This window comes from Malania oleifera, chromosome 12 (assembly GCF_029873635.1).
Source record: "Malania oleifera isolate guangnan ecotype guangnan chromosome 12, ASM2987363v1, whole genome shotgun sequence".
In the NCBI taxonomy this organism is placed as follows: domain Eukaryota; kingdom Viridiplantae; phylum Streptophyta; class Magnoliopsida; order Santalales; family Ximeniaceae; genus Malania; species Malania oleifera.
Window position 1 is genome coordinate 39,757,784 of NC_080428.1, and position 18,591 is coordinate 39,776,374.

At 35.7% G+C, this 18,591-nt stretch overlaps 1 protein-coding gene across 1 annotated transcript in view; it reads right to left on the reverse strand.

The window, feature by feature from the left end:
* Positions 1–3,456, reverse strand: part of LOC131143888 (subtilisin-like protease SBT5.6) — a 28,035-nt gene extending 24,579 nt beyond the window's left edge. Inside the window, exons 1-4 of the mRNA XM_058092248.1 lie at positions 3,363–3,456; positions 3,056–3,245; positions 2,767–2,961; positions 1,996–2,107 (exon numbers count right to left, since the gene is read on the reverse strand). Coding sequence (XP_057948231.1) covers positions 1,996–2,107; positions 2,767–2,961; positions 3,056–3,245; positions 3,363–3,437 — 572 coding nt within the window. The 5' untranslated portion in view covers positions 3,438–3,456. The remainder of the gene's footprint in view (positions 1–1,995; positions 2,108–2,766; positions 2,962–3,055; positions 3,246–3,362) is intronic.
* Positions 3,457–18,591: the final 15,135 nt, after the last annotated feature.

Here is an 18,591-nt window from a genome sequence, read left to right on the forward strand (position 1 = left end):
CTGGAGTCAAAAGGGAAGAGAAAAAACAATTGTCAATAGTTCAACTTGTAAAATTAAATATGAGAATGAAGGTAGGTTATCACATTTATAGGGACTTTCATTTATAAGTAAATGGAATAGAGGAGGGGAAGATCGACCAGCTCACTTGATGGGCATAGCTTATGAGGCAAAACAAAGACTGAGCACTACTTAGTAAAGTGGTCCAACTATTGAGCACAACTCATGAGGCCCGAAGATCATTCCGCTTGATGAGCACAACTCATGAGGCAAAACAAAGACTGAGCACTACTTAGCATAGTGGTCCAATTGATGTGCACAACTCATAAGGCCCGAAAAACCAACCTAACTAATTAGCACAGCTCATGAGGCTCGAAGACCAACCCACTGTATGAACACAACTCATTAGGAAAAACAAAGACTGAGCACTGCTCACTAAAAAAGCTCAACAGATAAGCACAACTCATGATACTCAAAGGCCTCTAACAAAGTTATCAGCCTACGGTGAAAGATCTAGCCAAATAGCTGCTTGGATTGATGAAAAATAATACGACAACTACTCGGATTGCTCCAATGATATGACCGAACAACCACCAAAAAATGGCTTGGTAGAATAATAAAATAGCTAATATGAGATCAATTGGCTTAGATGAGCCAACAACGGAACAAAATAATTCGAGAAAATGGCTTGGCTGCAGCAAAAATAGCTCAGTGTTAGTCCATTCGGATCGATTTGATAGTGACATGGACCAAGCCAAGCACACGACTCGATAGAAGCCGGTGGCAGCTCAGTTAAGCTATAACTTCACCAAGTTGCTTGGATAATTGCCAAATGGCTCAGATGAGCCGATATCCTCTGCATACAGCTTGAATGAGCCACAATGCTCTCTCGGCTTGGAATTAGACAAAGTTCTGCCTGTGGCTCAAATCTTCAGCGAAAGGCTTGGATGAGCTGACATTCACCTAATGCAGGAACCAAAAACCACTTGGTGGCTCAAAGTATCTGAATGTGGCCCGAAGGAGCCAATATCCCCCAAATGTAGTGTAGACAAATCTTGGCTCTCTAATCAACTCGGATAAAGCCAAGTGGTCATGAGAATGGCTTGGACGGAGCCGACCAAAAGGAGTATATGGCTCAAAAGAAGCTAGAATATGGATAATATGGCTTGGATAGCCAAATGCCAGCCCTTCGACTCTGATGGAGCTGAAACATGAAGAATTGGGTTCAAAAAAAAAAAAAAAGAGCCTCGATGGTTTCTAAAGTCTTCAAACTTTGGAAACAAGTTTCATAAAATTCAAAACCAGAGAGGGGGGGGGGGGGGAGGCAATTGGTATACCCCAAAATATCTTCAATCAAAAGGAGGAATGATTTTGATTCCACCATTAAACCTCCTTAGATAACCGACGTACAAACTAATACATATACATTCATGGGAGGGAACCGTTACATGATTACAATCAAAACCCCATATAAATGCCCATAAAATTTTATAACCCCCATAAGCGCAATAATGTGCTCATTAATACCGGATCAATGAAGGCTCGACCTCCACCACTATAAAAAGTGACTTGGAGAATAGGTAAGACATCTCACTCATACTCACTCTTTCTACTGTTGAAATTTAAAAGTCTCTCATTAGTCTCTTACTTAGGGATTAGAGCGACGCCCGGGGTACACTTGGGTCCTCCAAACCATTCTTGTTTTATCCCTTTCAAGTAATCGTAATCAAGGAGTGTCTCCAAAGGTCATTCGATTCTTAAGCAGCAACAACTCTTATGAACGATTGGATGTCGCTTAAGAATTTCGACTATTGGACAACATGTACTATGTGCCAACAACTAGTCTATGTCTATATGCGTATACGTGCCAATATCTTAAAAATATTTTGATTATACTATTTAAATTGAATTAAATTCTTCTTTAAATACTATTACTTTTTCTATTGCAGAGGTCGAATATTAAAGCTACGTATGTAAGTAATTGAGAAAAATACTCACTTATTGCAATTGGATGAATTGAAAGCAACCCCACTTTGGCAAGTCCCCTTCCATGAATTGGGAATCGGTGGCATTCCTTCATCATTGAAGCTTCGTGACTCCGGCCATACACCTAAACATTAATCAAACTCATGTCCAATCATATATATTTCACCCTTTGTCCGATACTATACAATACTTTAAATTGTGATATGGACTCAAATGAATTTAATTAAGTACATGTCATAAAACAGTTAAAATATAAACACATAAATATCTATAATTAAATAACATATAATTGAGGAGTCATATCTAATACATAAATATCTATAATTAAATAACATATAATTAATTTATAACAACCCACAACTCCACTTCAGCCTCACATTAATATCTTTGAAACATCAAAATATAGAACAAGCAAAAAATTAATTTATTTTTTATTTTTTATTTTTGGTAATCTAGGACTTCAATCACCATTGTGTCACTTTAAACACTATAGTACGACACCAAATTGAGGGGTGAAATTTGCCTGCCCATTGATACACTCTTGGTAATTAATTCACAAAGGTAAACTCTTCAGAGGAAATCGAACCCGTGATCTTAGGGTCACCAAACTCACAAGTCACCCTTACCACTTAAGTCAATCCGGCTGGAAAAAATTAATTATTTTTTTAAATAAATTAATTGAAAGAAGGGACATATCTCCTCTATAATTTCTCAAAACTACACGTATATATAGATACATTTAATGGGATTAATCAATTGAACAATTATTAATTAATTAATTACCTGTATCTAGAAGCCCAATGATCATATCTTGGCCATATCTGGCTTTGTGTAGCAAATTGCAGCCTCTTCTCTGCAACTTGGATGGGTTTTGCGCTGCTTCATCAATATATAAGCCTAAAAATTCCCATGACCTTGTGGTGTGGAGGGCGTACTTTCGAGGGTGGCTTCGGAACACAGACACCACTTCTTCCATTTCTGCATGCATATATGTTCACACAACCATGAGAGAGAGAGAGAGAGAGAGAGAGAGAGAGAGAGAGAGAGAGAGAGAGAGAGAGAGAGAGAGTACCAGCGAGGTTTGAAGCCTCAGTTGGGGTAAGATGTGCAGCAAAGCCATTGATGTTCTTATAGCTGTATATAAGAGAAGCTCTGGCTTCTTCCTCTGTTCTCTTGACAGAAAGGAGATACGAGCGGTAGGTGTCTTCAATTTCATGCACTGGCTTTTCTCTGGCGTGCTCTCCCAAGTACACTACATACACCTGCATCTCATGATATATCATGCATAAAACCTTAACCAGCCGAAAAAATTGAACTCACAGAATTGAAAGGATTCGAAATTAAAGAGCTAGGCAACTAATTAGAAACAAATTAAAAACCTGCTTTTTCAGAGATGAAGCAGAGAAAGGAAGTAGGAAGAGAAGCAGGAAGAATATTAAGGGCACGCCCTTCATATTGTCAGCAGTGCTGCATCTTCTTGAAGAACTGACAATTGGGTTATTTATTTATAAATCTCATTTGCTTCTTCTATTTTTTTTTTTTTCTTTTTAGTCAAAAATAAATAAAATAAAGAGCATGCATGATGCATGGAATCAAGTCAAGAGAGGAAGCATGCTCTTGATTTTGTGGGAGTAGGGATGAGTGGGGCCTACAAAATTGCACAGCGTGTTGGCTTTTGTAATGATGTTTGAAGTAGTGGTGGGCGATGGTCTGCAATTCAATATCAACAACAGTAGCAACAAGCAGACAACTATGTAAAAATATTAATGCTACTAGCACGTGAGATGCGCATGCTTCAAACTCTTTCTTCCCCCTTAATTTGTTTTAAGGCACGCCCATGAATAAGAATTTATAAAGGAAATTAAGGAGCTAAACCAGCTACCACCACATGTATCACTTCAATTATTTTACACATCTCATCTTGATCGTTAGACTAATGACAATTCATATCATATATTTAGTTTACCAATCAAATTTGGATTGCATCCAATATCAAATGAGGTTATTATTTGGTCACACACGTGGTTGCAATAATTGAGAAGATTGTATTTTTCAAATAATGTTAAGCATGTTCATGACTCAAAATAAATGTTACGCATGCTCTTAGTTCAAAATAAATACTACGCATGCTTTTGACTGAATAAATGCTACGCTATCTCCATAACTCCTCTCCCCCCTCCCCCCCTTTTATAAAATAGGCTTTGTGTTGTAGAGGAAATTACACAAGTGTAATCGGTGGTGTAAGCAAGTGAGCTGGGCGTTGTAAACTGTGATTAAGAGATAGCGAGATTGAGCTGAGAGTTAAGTTTGAGTGTGTTAATCCTCCAATGTATTTTCTATTGATATAGTGAAACTTCCTTTCTCCCATTGACGTATTAGGCCGAGTTTGGTTGAACCACATAACTCTGGTATTCCTTGTGGTGTTTCTTGTGATTAGTTGCTTGTGTTTGTGTTCGGATCATCCCCAATTCCTAACAACTGGTATTAGAGCATTATTGGGGCTTTCCGACAAAGTTATTCGAAACTTTAATTCGATCATACCATCGCGTAGATAGTGTCAAGACGGTCACAACAGTGAAAATAGCGTCAAAGATTGACCCTAAACGAAGCCACATGCGCAGCCGCAATATCCCATTGTGCGTTGTGCAGTTTCTCAAGGTTAAAGAAAACATCAGCAGTGGGTCCCACCTTGCCATATTAGCTGCCACATCAGCAACATGTCCCACCTCTGCCATGTCATTATTGCCACGTCAACATTAACAGTGTCATAACAGCTAGAGAATATTCTGTCAATCAGGTAATATTCTATTACTCAACTCAGTCCAGAATAGTTTTTGGGCCGAGTCAGCCCATTTCAAACTTGTTTTTTACAAGGTCATACTCATTCCTAGCCATTTTGGCCATTCTGGACGCATTGATGGGTGCAATTGATTTTGCGAAAATTAGTCTCCAAGTTGCTGTTTTATAATGGATAACAATTTATCCAAGTTTGGCATGGAGAAATTTGATGGCCAAAACAATTTTAGTTTTTGGCAAAGCACAGTAAAGGATATTTTGATTTAGCATGACTTGATCAAGTCGCTAATGAGAAAGAAGTCAACTCATATTGAAGATGGTGCTTGAACAAAAATGCAAATGAAAACGGCTAGTACCTTTCGTTTATGCTTGTCAAATGAAGTTAAATATTTTGTGTTTGATGAATCATCACCTTTTGAACTATATTGCTAGAATAGAGATACATGTCAAAATCATTGAAAAAAAAGCTATTTATAAAGAAAAAACTCTATCTACTAAGAATGGAAGAACAGGTTAGTATTTTTTATAACATAAATAACTACAACAAGATTATGACCCAGTTCATGAGTCTTGGTATAAAAGTTGATGAAGAAGAAGAAGATAAAGTGCTTCTTCTCCTAGCATCTCTACCACCTTCATATGATAGTCTTGCCACGACGTTGGTTGTGGGAAGGAAACCTTGAAATTAGAAGAAGTGATGACTTCACTACATGATACTGACATCTTGAGAAAGCCAATCGTTAACTCCCAAAGGTGCACCTTGGTCATACAAGTTGAGAAACAAACTAGGAGCAAAAACCAAAATAAAATTTTTTTCACAACCGTGGAAAATCGAGAAGCAGATGGTCTAAATCAAGAGCTCCAAAAAATTCCAACAACTCTCAGAGCAAAGGGCGCGCATATTAAGTGTTGGAATTATGGCAAGACTAGACACTACAAAATTCAATGTCAATCCTAGAAGAAGGAGCCAGAAAATAAGACTAAAGCAAATGTCGCATCTTCTTCAAGAGAAGAAGATGTATTTCTATGCTCTTTGGAAAGAAAGGAAAAGTCTTGGGTATTCTCTAGAGCCTCATTTCACGCAACAGGCAATAATGAAATACTTGACAGGTATATATACCTGGTAACCTTGGTAATGTATATCTTGGTGATGACAAACCTTGTGAAATTGCAAGAAAAGGAGAAGCAAAAATAAATTTGACAGGTACCACTTGGAGTTTGATTAATGTCAAATATATCCTAGATCTCAAGAAAAATTTAATCTTTATTGGACAGCTTGCAAGTGAAGGTTACACTACAACCTTCTGTGGCACCTGTTGGAAAATTTCCAAAGGATGACATACTTGCGCGGTAAGAAAACTGGTACTCTTTATATGATTACATATACTTGCATCAATACCAAAAAAAAAAAAACTGGTTTTTAGTGATGAAAGTATTAGTGGCGCTTTCAATTTCATCACTAAAAGTGCAGTATTAGTGATGATTTTTTAAACTGTCACTAATAATATTCTTTTAGTGACGAAATTGAAAGCGTCACTAATACTTTTGTCACTAAAAACCACTTATCTCGCTCAAACTATCACAGGAAAATATTAGCAGCGTTCTTTCGAATATTAGTGATGAATCCAAAGTGTCACTAATAGTCATTAGGTTCATTAAAGTATCTAAATGGAATATATCTTTGAAAGAACAAAATGAAAATATGAAAAATTAGCTAGAATCTTCTAAATCAGTTGAAAAAGAAAAAGACTCTCATATTGATAATCTCATGAAGAAAATAAATAACATGTCTCAAGATTTGGTAAAGTTACAAGTAAAAGGTAAAAGAAAGAAAGACTTACAAATAAGTAACCTTAAAAGTAAAATTGAAGATAAAGACAAGATCATTTACAATTTTACTAGAGGAAAAGAGAATTTTGAAAAGATGGTTGGACAACGAAGGATAATCAATGATAAAGAAGGAATTGGATACAATGGAATTGAAAACAAAAAGAAGAACCTATTCATGGGATATTTTGTAAAAGAAGCAAAATACCATGCCAGTACATCTTCTACAAATATTCATGAACACACTACTTGCTTCTTGTGTAGGAATAAGGGACACATAAAGTTTAATTGTCCACTTGAAAAGAAGTATGTCAAAATAAAAAAAAAATGAATGGAAAGTAAACACTAAAAATAGATATGACTTAAAAAGAATTAAGAAGGTTTGGGTTCCAAAAGTAACACATTGAATCCTTCCTTATAGGTATGCTTTAGGACCACTCCATCAAAAGAAAAATGGTACTTGGACAGCCGGTGTTCAAGACAGATGGTCGGAGACAAAACCAAGTTCACCATACTAGTTCAAAAAGATGGAGGGTATGTCACCTTCGGTGACAACGCTAAAGGTAAAATCCTCATTAACAATAGATGATGTTTTACTAGTGGATGGGTTAAAGCATAATCTTTTAGGCATAAGTCAACTTAGTGATAAGGGATTTGACATAGTCTTTAAGCAAGATAAGTGCATAGTTCAAAATCCAAGAAAACATGAAGTACTATTTACAACTTATAGAGTCAATAATGTATATTGTATAAACCTTGAAATCCTAATCTCTCAAGAAGTAACATGCTTGGTTGCCATGAATGAAGCCAGTTGGCTTTAGCATGGAAGATTAGGACATGCAAGCATGGATTTATTATCAAACTTATGTAGAAAGAAGTTAGTCAAAGGTTTACCAAGTACAAAATTCATAAAATATAAAATTTGTGATGTTTGCCAACTTGGGAAGCAAAATAAAAACAAGTTTTAAAAAGAAGAAACATATTTCTACTAGTAGACCCCTAGAACTTATTCATTTAAACTTGTTTGGTCCTACTAGATAACAAAGCATAGAAGGAAAGCAATATGCTTTTGTCATAGTTGATGACTACTCTAGGTTTACTTGAGTACTCTTTTTATCCCCCAAGGATGAAGCTTGTAATATGTTAATAAGTTTGTGTAAGAGACATCAAAATGAAAAAGGATACGGTATCTCAAATATTAGGAGTGATCAAAGAAAAGAATTCAACAACGAAGAAGTTAAAAAATTTTGTAATGAACATGCAATAATTCATAATTTTTTAGCACCTAGAACTCCACAACAAAATGGAGTTGTTGAAAGAAAGAATAGAACTCTTCAAGAAATGACAAGAACAATGCTCAATGAATATAAGCTACCAAAGTATTTTTGGGCTGAGACAGTAAATACCGCATGTTATGTGATAAATAGAGTATTAATAAGATCAAATTTAAATAAAACTCCCTATGAACTATGGAAAGGTAGAAGACCTAACATATCATACTTTCATGTTTTTGAATGCAAATGTTTTGTATTAAATGATAAAGATGATTTAGGTAAATTTGATGCAAAAACTGATGAATGAATATTCTTAGGATATGCATTAAAAAGTAAAGCTTTTAGAATCTATAATAAAAGAACTCTTACAATTTTGGAATCAATTCATGTAACATTTGATGAGGAAAAACCATTTAATAAAACAATAAATGTTGAAGAAGTTCAAACCACTCAAAAACCAGAAGACTTAGAAATTATAGAAGTGAAGGAAGAGAAAAATGAATTAACTTCAAATGATGATGCTACAGAAAATTCTGAGTTACCCAAAGAATGAAATTTTGTAAGAAATCAACCTAGAGATCAAATCATAAGACAACCATCACGAGATGTATCTACTAGATCTTCATTGAAAAATCTATGTAATTATTATGCATTCTTATCTCAAGATGAACCTAAGAACGTTGAAGAAGCTCTAAGTGATGATTCATGGATAATGGCTATGTAAGAAGAATTAAATCAATTTGAAAGAAATAAAGTATGGAAATTAGTTCCTACACCAAATGACCATTCAATTATGAGAACAAAGTGGGTATTTAGAAATAAAAAGGATGAAAATGGAATTGTGGTAAGAAATAAAGCTAGACTTGTGGCTCAAGGATATGACTAAGAAGAAGGAATAAACTATGATGAGACCTTTGCTCCCGTAGCTAGAATGGAAACCATAAGAATGCTATTAGCATATGCATCTCACAAAGAATTCAAATTTTATTAAATGGATGAAAAGAGTGCATTCCTAAATAGTTGTATAAATGAACAAGTATACGTAGCACAACCACTAGGCTTTGAGGATATTCAAAATCCTGATTATGTGTTTAAATTAAAAAAGGCCTTGTATGGATTGAAACAAGCTCCTAGGGCTTGCTATGAAAGGTTAAGTGGATTCTTACTAGAAAAGGGATTTTCTAGAGGAAGGGTATATAGCACATTATTTATCAAAACTAAGAAAGAAGACATGCTCATTATCCAAATCTATGTGGATGATGTCATATTTCGTGCAACAAATTATGATTTATGTAAGGAATTTGCTAAGTGTATGCAAGAGGAATGTGAAATGAGCATGACGATAGAGTTGAATTACTTCCTAGGACTACAAATTAAGCAAGCCAAGAATGGCACTTTTATAAATCAATCCAAATATATAAAAGACATGCTTAAAAAATTTGACATGGAAAGTAGCAAGCCCATAGGAACTCCCATGAGTACCTCCATAAGCCTTGATAAAGATGAAAAAATAAAACCAGTAGATATGAAATATTATTGAGGTATGATAGGAAATTTGTTATACTTGATAGCTAGTAGACCAGATATAATGTTTAGTGTATGCATGTGTGCCCGGTTTCAATCAGCTCCTAAGGAATCTCATTATATAGCCGTCAAAAGGATTTTAAGATACTTGATAGGTACCATTGACCTAGGACTATGGTATCCTAAGGACACCGATTTTGAAATGATTAGTTACACAGATGCGGACTATGCTGGTTGTAAGATCGATAGAAAAAGTACAAGTGGGACATGTCATTTTCTTAGACGATCTCTAGTATCATGGTTCTCTAAGAAACAAAATTTCGTAGCTTTATCCACCGCTGAAGCTGAGTATGTGGCAGCAGGTAGTTGTTGTGCCCAAACTCTCTACATGAAACAAAAATTAAAAGACTTTAATTTAGAGTACACCACCATACCAATAAAGTGTGATAATACAAGTGCGATAAACATTTATAAAAATCAAATATCACACTCAAGAACTAAGGACATAGACATATGACATCCTTTTCTAAAAGATCATGTGCAAGAAGAAGATATCATACTAGAATTCATAAATACAAATGACCAATGGGCGGACATTTTCACAAATTCTCTTCCAGAAGATAGGTTTATATCAATAAGAAGAGAACTTGGCCTATTACACAATAGGGAAGTGGTTTAGAAAGAATACAAGAAGAGAAAAGAAGAAAAATTGAAATTTTTAAAAAGTCAGGCGACTAAGTTCAGTGAACCCAGTCGACTGACAGGCCACTAACTTGCAGGAATCCAAAGTCTCTGTTAGTCAAGTGGCTGGCTTCTGAGACCCAGTCGATTGGATCATCAGGGGTTTATAAATTGTGAGCATGAAACCCTAATTTCTTTCATTTCAGTCAGCTGGACTTGGCTTTTCAACTCACCCAAACTCTTTATCTTCCATTCCCCTTGCTTCTAAACCCAAAATATTTCTTTCAAAGAGTGGAAAATCATCTTCCCACATCTTCCCATTCGAATTTCTAAGGTTTTTCTATCGTATTCGTTCTTCAAAATTCCATGAACAAATGTGTAGCGAATCGAGGTTCTACCTCTGGACAAGAAGAAGACAACATTGATCAATGGCTTGTTGCTCCTCAAGCCAAACAAAGATATAGGATTCATCTTCAAGCAACCGATCCAATACTTGGTAAGATCATTGATACAACTTTCTTCACAGCTGATTTTTCAAATATTCTACCAATGTTTAGGGCGATAGGTTGGAAAAATCTTGTGGTTTATCGAGAAAAGGGCCTATACCCAAATCTCGTTAAGATTTTTTATGCAAATATGGTTCAAAGTCAATCGGTACTCACTACCGAAGTAAGAGGACAAAGAATTTCATTAACACCACAAACCTTGCCCCCCATTCTTCATATTGACCAAGGTGATTTTGAGTGTCCTGCATTCTTATGTACTTGGATTATGGACCAAGGATTCACTCTTGAGGAATTTTTACCGTTAATTATGGTAGAAGCACCATATCAATTTAGGACTTCTCCTAAGTATACACAGTTGAACCTTAAAGCACAGATACTTCAGAAAATCATAACATACAATATTACACCCCAAGTTGAATCACACGATTACATGTCATATGTGGACTGCTTCATCATGTGGTGCCTTTTCAAAGGAAAGAACCTTGACTTGTCCAGTTTGATTCTAAAATGGATGTGGACAAGATTGGAAGCACGGCGGGTTACTCTTCCATATGGAAGCAACCTCAACATCTTGTTTTCTCATCTTAGTATCATCAGACCAAATGAGTTGTTCATTAAGAGAACTAGGTATGATCTCTTCAACTCCACAACTCTGAAGCAGATGGGATTTGAGAATCATGAGCAGGGTTGGTTTCTGAGAGGAAGAAGACCACCTAAGCCAGCTCTTGAGCAAGCTCCACCTCCTGATTAGTAGTTGAACCTCATATTGATGCTCCTTCATAGTTCATACCATTTCATCACTAGTTTATTACTTTTACCAGTGGAGTACGCTTAGGAATTCAACCTCTTAAGGAAAGTAATATCTCATTACAGTCTAGTATTTCCTTAATCGATCAAAGACTTATCCATTTAGAACAATATCAGGCTAGTTCCTCATGTTATCCTAGTGATGATGCATCTGATGAGGAATCTAAGGAAGAGAAAGATGAAGGAGATTATGAAATATTTGGAGATGATGATGTAGCTGATGCTAATGCTTGATGTTGCTATGATGCTTGATGCTTTTGTTGCTATGATGTGTATTTCGGTTATATACAAGTTTTTGTTGTGCATCTCATTGCTATATGTACTCAGTTTGTTTATGTGTCAGGTTGTATCTCAATTTGTTTTTGTTTTGGTATATATCTCACAATTGCTCATGACTCTATGTACACCTATGGTTCTATATGAATATCTTTTTTGTGTATGAATTTGTGTCTACTTTGGACTTTGCCTTGATATTGCTTTTCTCTTTTTGATTGATGTCAAAAGGGGGAGAAGGATTGAGCAAAATTGTGAGTAAAGTTGCAAAGCAAGAAAAATTAAGAATTATATAATGATATGTTGATATAAGCAAAATTGAGAATGATATAATGATATGTTGATATATTGATAAATGAAATGAAATGAGATCTTGCAATTTGAACTTTCATAAAACTGAAGTTGATACTATTTGAAAAACTATCATATGTGTTGACTTTGGTGCAATCCCAAAAGGAGGGGTGAATTGGATATTTAAAATTTTTTTCTTAGGCCAACCAGTCTAACAATAGTATTATGCAACCTAGGATCGGTCTCCAAATGTTTCATAGCCCGATGATACGCCCTTTGGCATTGTCCCCAAATGTTACATAGCCTCCATCCTTAGGAACAATTTATGTGAATTTGCCTTTGTCACCAGTCATGTGCCGTGAGCACCCACTATCCAAGTACCATATGTCCTTGGAGGAGGACGATCTTAGGCAAACCTGCAAAATAAGCTAAGTGACTGATGCTGGTTCCTAAATTTTGTTGGGTCCACGAGGGTTAGTAGCAGGATCTCCCTTAACTACCCATACCTTCCTAATTCTAACATGCTTATTCCTAAATGGACAATCAAATTGAATGTGACAAATTTGTTTACATTTAAAACATCTTAATCTACACTTAGGTTCTTTAGGAGGAATGTGAGATTTTGACTCACGTGTAAAGTGTCTTAAGTAAAGATTAGATCGTCTAATATTTTCAATACCATTGAAACCAAGACCCTCTTTACTCAAGGAATTTCTTTGGGCACCAAGTAATTTTTCAAAATTTTCTTTGCCCTTAGTGAATTTAAAAATGATTTTGGAGCTATCTTCCAATTTCTTATGAAGCTCAACAACAGTAGCATCCTTTCCTTTTAAAATAGAGGCATAAGAGGTTTTTGCCATATTAAATAATTTTGACCGATTTTCACATTTCTTTTTCAAATCATTATTCTCTTTGGTCATTTTGCCTAACAATTTTGAAACACGAATATATTCAAACTGTAATTCACTAAATATAGGCATACTGTCAGAATCACAATCATTAGATGAATAATAAGAAGATGATGAGCAAGAAGACAATACCTCATCCTCATGTGCCATCAAGCATAGATTAACAACCTCCGTGTCACTATGATCTAAATCCGAGTCACTGCTGCTGAATTGGTCCCATGAAGTCCCAGCCTTCATGGCTTTCTTCTTTTTCTTAGCCTCCCTTTTCAACAGTGGGTAGTCGGGTTTGATGTGCCCCACCTTGTTGCAGTTATAGCACATAGGAGCATTTGATTTTCCTTTTTTTTTGCTGGAATCTCCCTTCTCATTAGTAGAGTCTCTATATTTTTCAAAATGGTTTCATGTTCTTCCCTAAATTTTCTAGTTAGCATGGCCATTTCATCATCAGTGTTAGACTCACTATACTCACTAGATGTGTTATTATATGCTTTCAGTGCAGTCACTTTATTAGCCCTATTATGCTCATTAAGTCTTTCATTTATGGACAATTCATACGTATTCAAGGAACCTATCAATTCATCTAAGCTTATGGCCTTAAGGTCTCTACCCTCAGCAATGGCCGTAGCCTTGGCTTCCCAAACAGGAGGTAAGCCTCTAAGGATCTTCATGATCATCTCATATGTGGGATAGGGGTCCTTCCTAATGCATGCAGTGAATTTATGATGTGTGTGAATCAAGTGTACATGCCCTAAATGGACTCACCTACATTCATCCTAAAGGCCTCATACTCACTGGTCAACATATCTATCCTACTGTCTTTCACATCTCTAGTACCCTCATATGTGACCTCTAACTTATCCCATATTTCTTTTGCAGTAGAACATGCCATAATCCTATTAAATTCATTTACGTCAAGACTACAGTATAAAACATTCATGGCAGTGGCATTAAGACTAACAACTTTCATATCATCATCATCATATTCATCCTTAGTCTTAGGAACCCTAGCTGCACCCTCAGTTTTCATAGGAACATAGTTTCCCTTAGAGACAATCCTCCATACCTTCCAATTAGTATTCTGAAGGTAGATGCGCATCCTCTGTTTCCAGAAGGTGTAATTAACACCACTAAAAACAGGAAGTCGTGTGGAAGATGGTCCCTTAGGGAAAGGGGTCACGGAGCTATGAGCCATATGTGATCTTTTTGCAAAATAACAACTAGTCTTTGCAACCTGGCGCTCTGATACCAATTGTTAGCTTTACCGTGATCCCAAGAGGAGGGATGAATTGGTATTTTCAAAATTTAATCCCTAGGTCAATCTCCTAACACTAGTATATTCACAACCCTATGGTCAATCTAGTGCAAGTAAAGTAAATGTATACCATAAAGTAAGTAAAGCAGTTTAATCAATCACACAAGCACCAGAAAGCAGTAAAGAGAGGGTGACACGCAGATATGTTATTGAGGTTCAGCCAACTTCCTACGTCCTCACCTTGGCTAACCAGCACAAGGATTACCACTATAACTTGCTCACTTAAATAGGTGGAGCAGCACGTATACAAATCAGGTCAATTAGCACAGGGCTGACCTCAACCTTTACAACAATCCTTACCGGGCTAGATTACCGCCCCCTCAGGCCACGCCTGGAATCACTCAAATTACAATCAAATGGTACAATATGAAAGTGCTTTCATGTAAAGCAGATTTGTACCCTAATGCGTTCAATCACATACACCACAGATGATTTAATGTGTAAGCTCAATGTGGTCTAAAAGATTCATCTCTCAAATGTATTTACTATCAATGTAATGCGTACGTGAGAGTGTCAACAAGCAATCTTTGTATTTCAAGATGTTCTTAATCAAGATGCTCAAACAAAGATATCATGCAAGATTCAGATATTCCAAATAGCAGAATATGTCAATCACTTCAAATAGTGTATAAGCTTGGTTTGCAAAGGATATGCAATCTTTGTATTCAGCAAATGATATAAACTTGAATAAATATTACCACAAAGATTTGTATAACAAACACAAATATCTTTCCACAAAAATGTCAATATGAATACCACAAGATATTTGAGTAAGTTTGAAAATATTTTTGTAAACCAAAAACAAATACAAATTACCTAAGATATTGCAATGAGAATGCAACACTCGGAAGTTTAACACAAGTCTTCTTAGGGTAGGCCTATTAGAAAAGCCTCCTAAGAATACTTAGGTTATGCTCTCGTAAAAATCGATTCAAACACTCACGAAATGAGAAAGCAAACCTCTAAATAATAACACTCAATACACTTATAAATGATATAGAGAAGTGAAGAAGGTAAGTTTGAGTCGATTTAGAAAGAGTACAAGCAGTAGGATATATTTTGCTTGAGAGAGAATTTTGGATTTTTGTTTTCTAATCAACTCCCTAATTTTCCCAAATGAAGGGGTATATATAGACACCCCATGAATTATGACCGTTGGAGACCTATTAGGAATTATTAGGAAAGTTTAATGACCTTTCAAATATTTTAACCCTGTTTAAAAAATGTTTAACCGTGGTAAAAATATGGGCAACCCGAGAGGTCCGATCAACCAGAACCATTTCGTTCCACCAGAGTTCATATGATTCGGTCGACCAGGCAAGAAATGAACTGAAGACTCGGTCGACCGAAAGTGGGCGATTTCCCATTTCTCCGAGGTTTGGTCGACCGGGCCATTTTGAACTGACTGGTTCGGTCGACCAGATCGTTGGGGTTTTTCCCGAGTTCTCTCAGTCGACCAGGTAGTTGGTATTCATTTTTGGCTCGGTCAACCAGATGGTCAATTTGTTGACCTCAGGGGGTTTCGGTCGACCGGGGGGTTTTGAACTATACTGGTTCAGTCGACCAGGGCCTTGGTCAACTGTTGACCCAGGCTTGTTTCAGTCGACTGGGGCATAACGAACTGCCTTGGCCGGTCGATCGAAAGTACACAAAGTGTGTATTTCGGTCCCGTTTCAATACACATTCACCCTATTCAAGTTCCTAATACATGCAAGTGTAAAGGTGAGTGTCCTAAGGTCACTTTGGGTCCAATTTTGAAGACACCAAAAAAATCCGGTGTCGATCGACCTTCGGAACCCTAAGGTCATTGTAAGGCCACTTCAGTTTGTATTTTGGTTTGAGCTTACGTAATAAATCATGCATTTGATGTATGTGAGCTTATTACAAACCACAGCCCTAATTATTATTACAGACCAATTTTCACAAATGAAATATATTACAACACTGAATATAAATTGGTCTTCATTCATCATTTGCTCCATATGCATGTGCATTATGATCTTGACAATTTAGGTTCTTACACATAACCTCAAATACTCATTAGATACAATGAGTTTTTGTCATAATCAAAATCGGGCGTGACCTATAAGGTCAACACAAACTTTGAAATAAATAATAAAAATAAATCAATTACCACAAGTTTCAAAGTGTTTTAATAAGAATATTCAAAATATCTCAAACAAGATTTTTCTCAAAATCATAGCTCAAAATATATTTGAAAAATGTAATCTAGCTTGTGAAAAAATATTTTTGCAAGTCAAAAACGCACAAGCTTGATGAGTCTTGCAACCAAGATGCAAAGACTCATTAACTGCAAGATTTTTCCTACACAAAGATTTACCGATTAAATCAGGGGAAAAATCCTAGCAAAAACTCTATGAAAAATAATAAAGAAATCAACAACAATGTGAGTTTAAGCAATTTGAATCACTCAATAACACTTTTAGGAAGTTGGATTTCTCAAAGGAATAACAAAGAGTGAGTGTATGAGCTTAGTATGTGAAAGATATGATCTTTGAAAAATAAAGAATTTTTGGCTAATAAAGTATGCTAATCTCTCTTGATTTTTGCAAATGAACCCATATATATATAAAGAAGGCCAAAATTATAGTCGTTAGGGACACACATGGAATTATTAAAAATATTTTAAGTGAGTTTAAGAAATTAACCCTGATTAACCCCAATTAACTGCGGTAAAAATTAAAACAACTCGAGAGTTTCGGGCACCTGTCCCTTGGTTTGGTTGCCCGAACAGACACAACAGAAAAAGTGATTTTTTTAAGTTCGGGTGCCTGAATTTAGGTTTGGTTTGCTGACCAAGGCGATTTTCATTTTGTCTGAGATTTGGTCGTCTAGACAATAGTTAAACTTACCGAATTTCCAAGTTTGATCACCCAAGGATAAAATGAACTGTAAGTTTGGGTGCCCGAGGACAATGAAAAAGTACAAGCTACAAGTTCGATTAGCTATGGACACTCAAGTCATTTTGAGTTCGGTCGCCTGAATCAAGATCAACTTTTTAACCAGTCCACGGTTCGGTTGACTGAGGCAATTTGACTTGCCAGGTTCAGTTGCCCAAAGCCTCATGATTTTAATCTAAGGTCCATTCTTTGATTTTAATTCAACCCGTGATAACATGTGAAGTATAGTGCGGCTTTGTGCCCTAAATGTGGGATCCTAAGGCCTATGTAAGTTCATTCTGAGCATATTATCCTACCATGCATAATGCAGATTATTACTGGCCATATAGTGTTACAGGCCATAATTAATTACAACCCAGAATTAAGAATATAAAACACAATTACAAATAAGGTACAATATTCTTAAGTCTTCTGCAATATCACCATGCGCCATCATGATATGGCATTTTTTTCAATTCTATGCGTAGAGTGAACCTGCATGCAAGCCTTAGTGCAAACATTAGTACTAAGTGTATTTGTCATTATCAAAATGAGATATGACCTTCTAGGTCAACAATCTCCCCCTTTCTGATGATGACAACTACTTTATGTAAAAGTGGGTGCAGCCAAGAAAGGCTCCCCTTGACTATATGCATAAAGAGAATTGAAGCTCAATTAAATTAACTTATCAAATTAACTAATGTACCTAATGTACCCAATTTTTCCTCTTTTCCCCCTTTTAGCAACAGAAAAAAGGGCTAAGAATAAAGAATTATAAATAATTTGGGCAAATAATGAGTAACAGTCATTTAGATACAAGAAATAATTTGGGAATATTTCTGAAAATTTCGGCAGCATGCCGTTTGAAAATAGAGTATTTCCCAAAATAAATTTGTACCTAAGTGACCTGTTCGAGTTCAACAATCATATACAACAATTTACATCCAACAACTCAAACAGTTCAGTATTAATCCACTCAAAACATCAAGTCAAGAAGATAATATGATCATGCAGCATAAAATGACTGAAGGATACCAATTGTTGATACCAATTATTAGAGATTTATGTTTTCCCACAAGATATAAATTTTAGTGATGCATGAAGTGAGATACATTTAACATTTTAGAGCCATATATTTCCAAGTGAAGTGGTTCCTCTTATATTGGTCATTCTCTTTTAATTTTATAACTTGAGCAAAAGATGCAAGTGTTTTAAACATTTATGAGCACATATCATGACAAAATATTTTCATTTAAGTTCACTTCTTGTAATTTTGACTTAAAAAAAAATCCCCCTTTATAAATTGGATACCAATTATTGTTGTGGGGATACAATTTGCCACAAGATACTGAATTTAAGTCCAGCAAAGTGATTGGAGAAAACTAGAACAGGTCATATTAAAAAAAATATTCATGATGCATAAAGAGATGATATTCTAAAATCACAGCCTAGGTTGAAAATATTCAAATTTTATAAAAACATAGGATGTGTGTGCAGTGAATTTTGAAA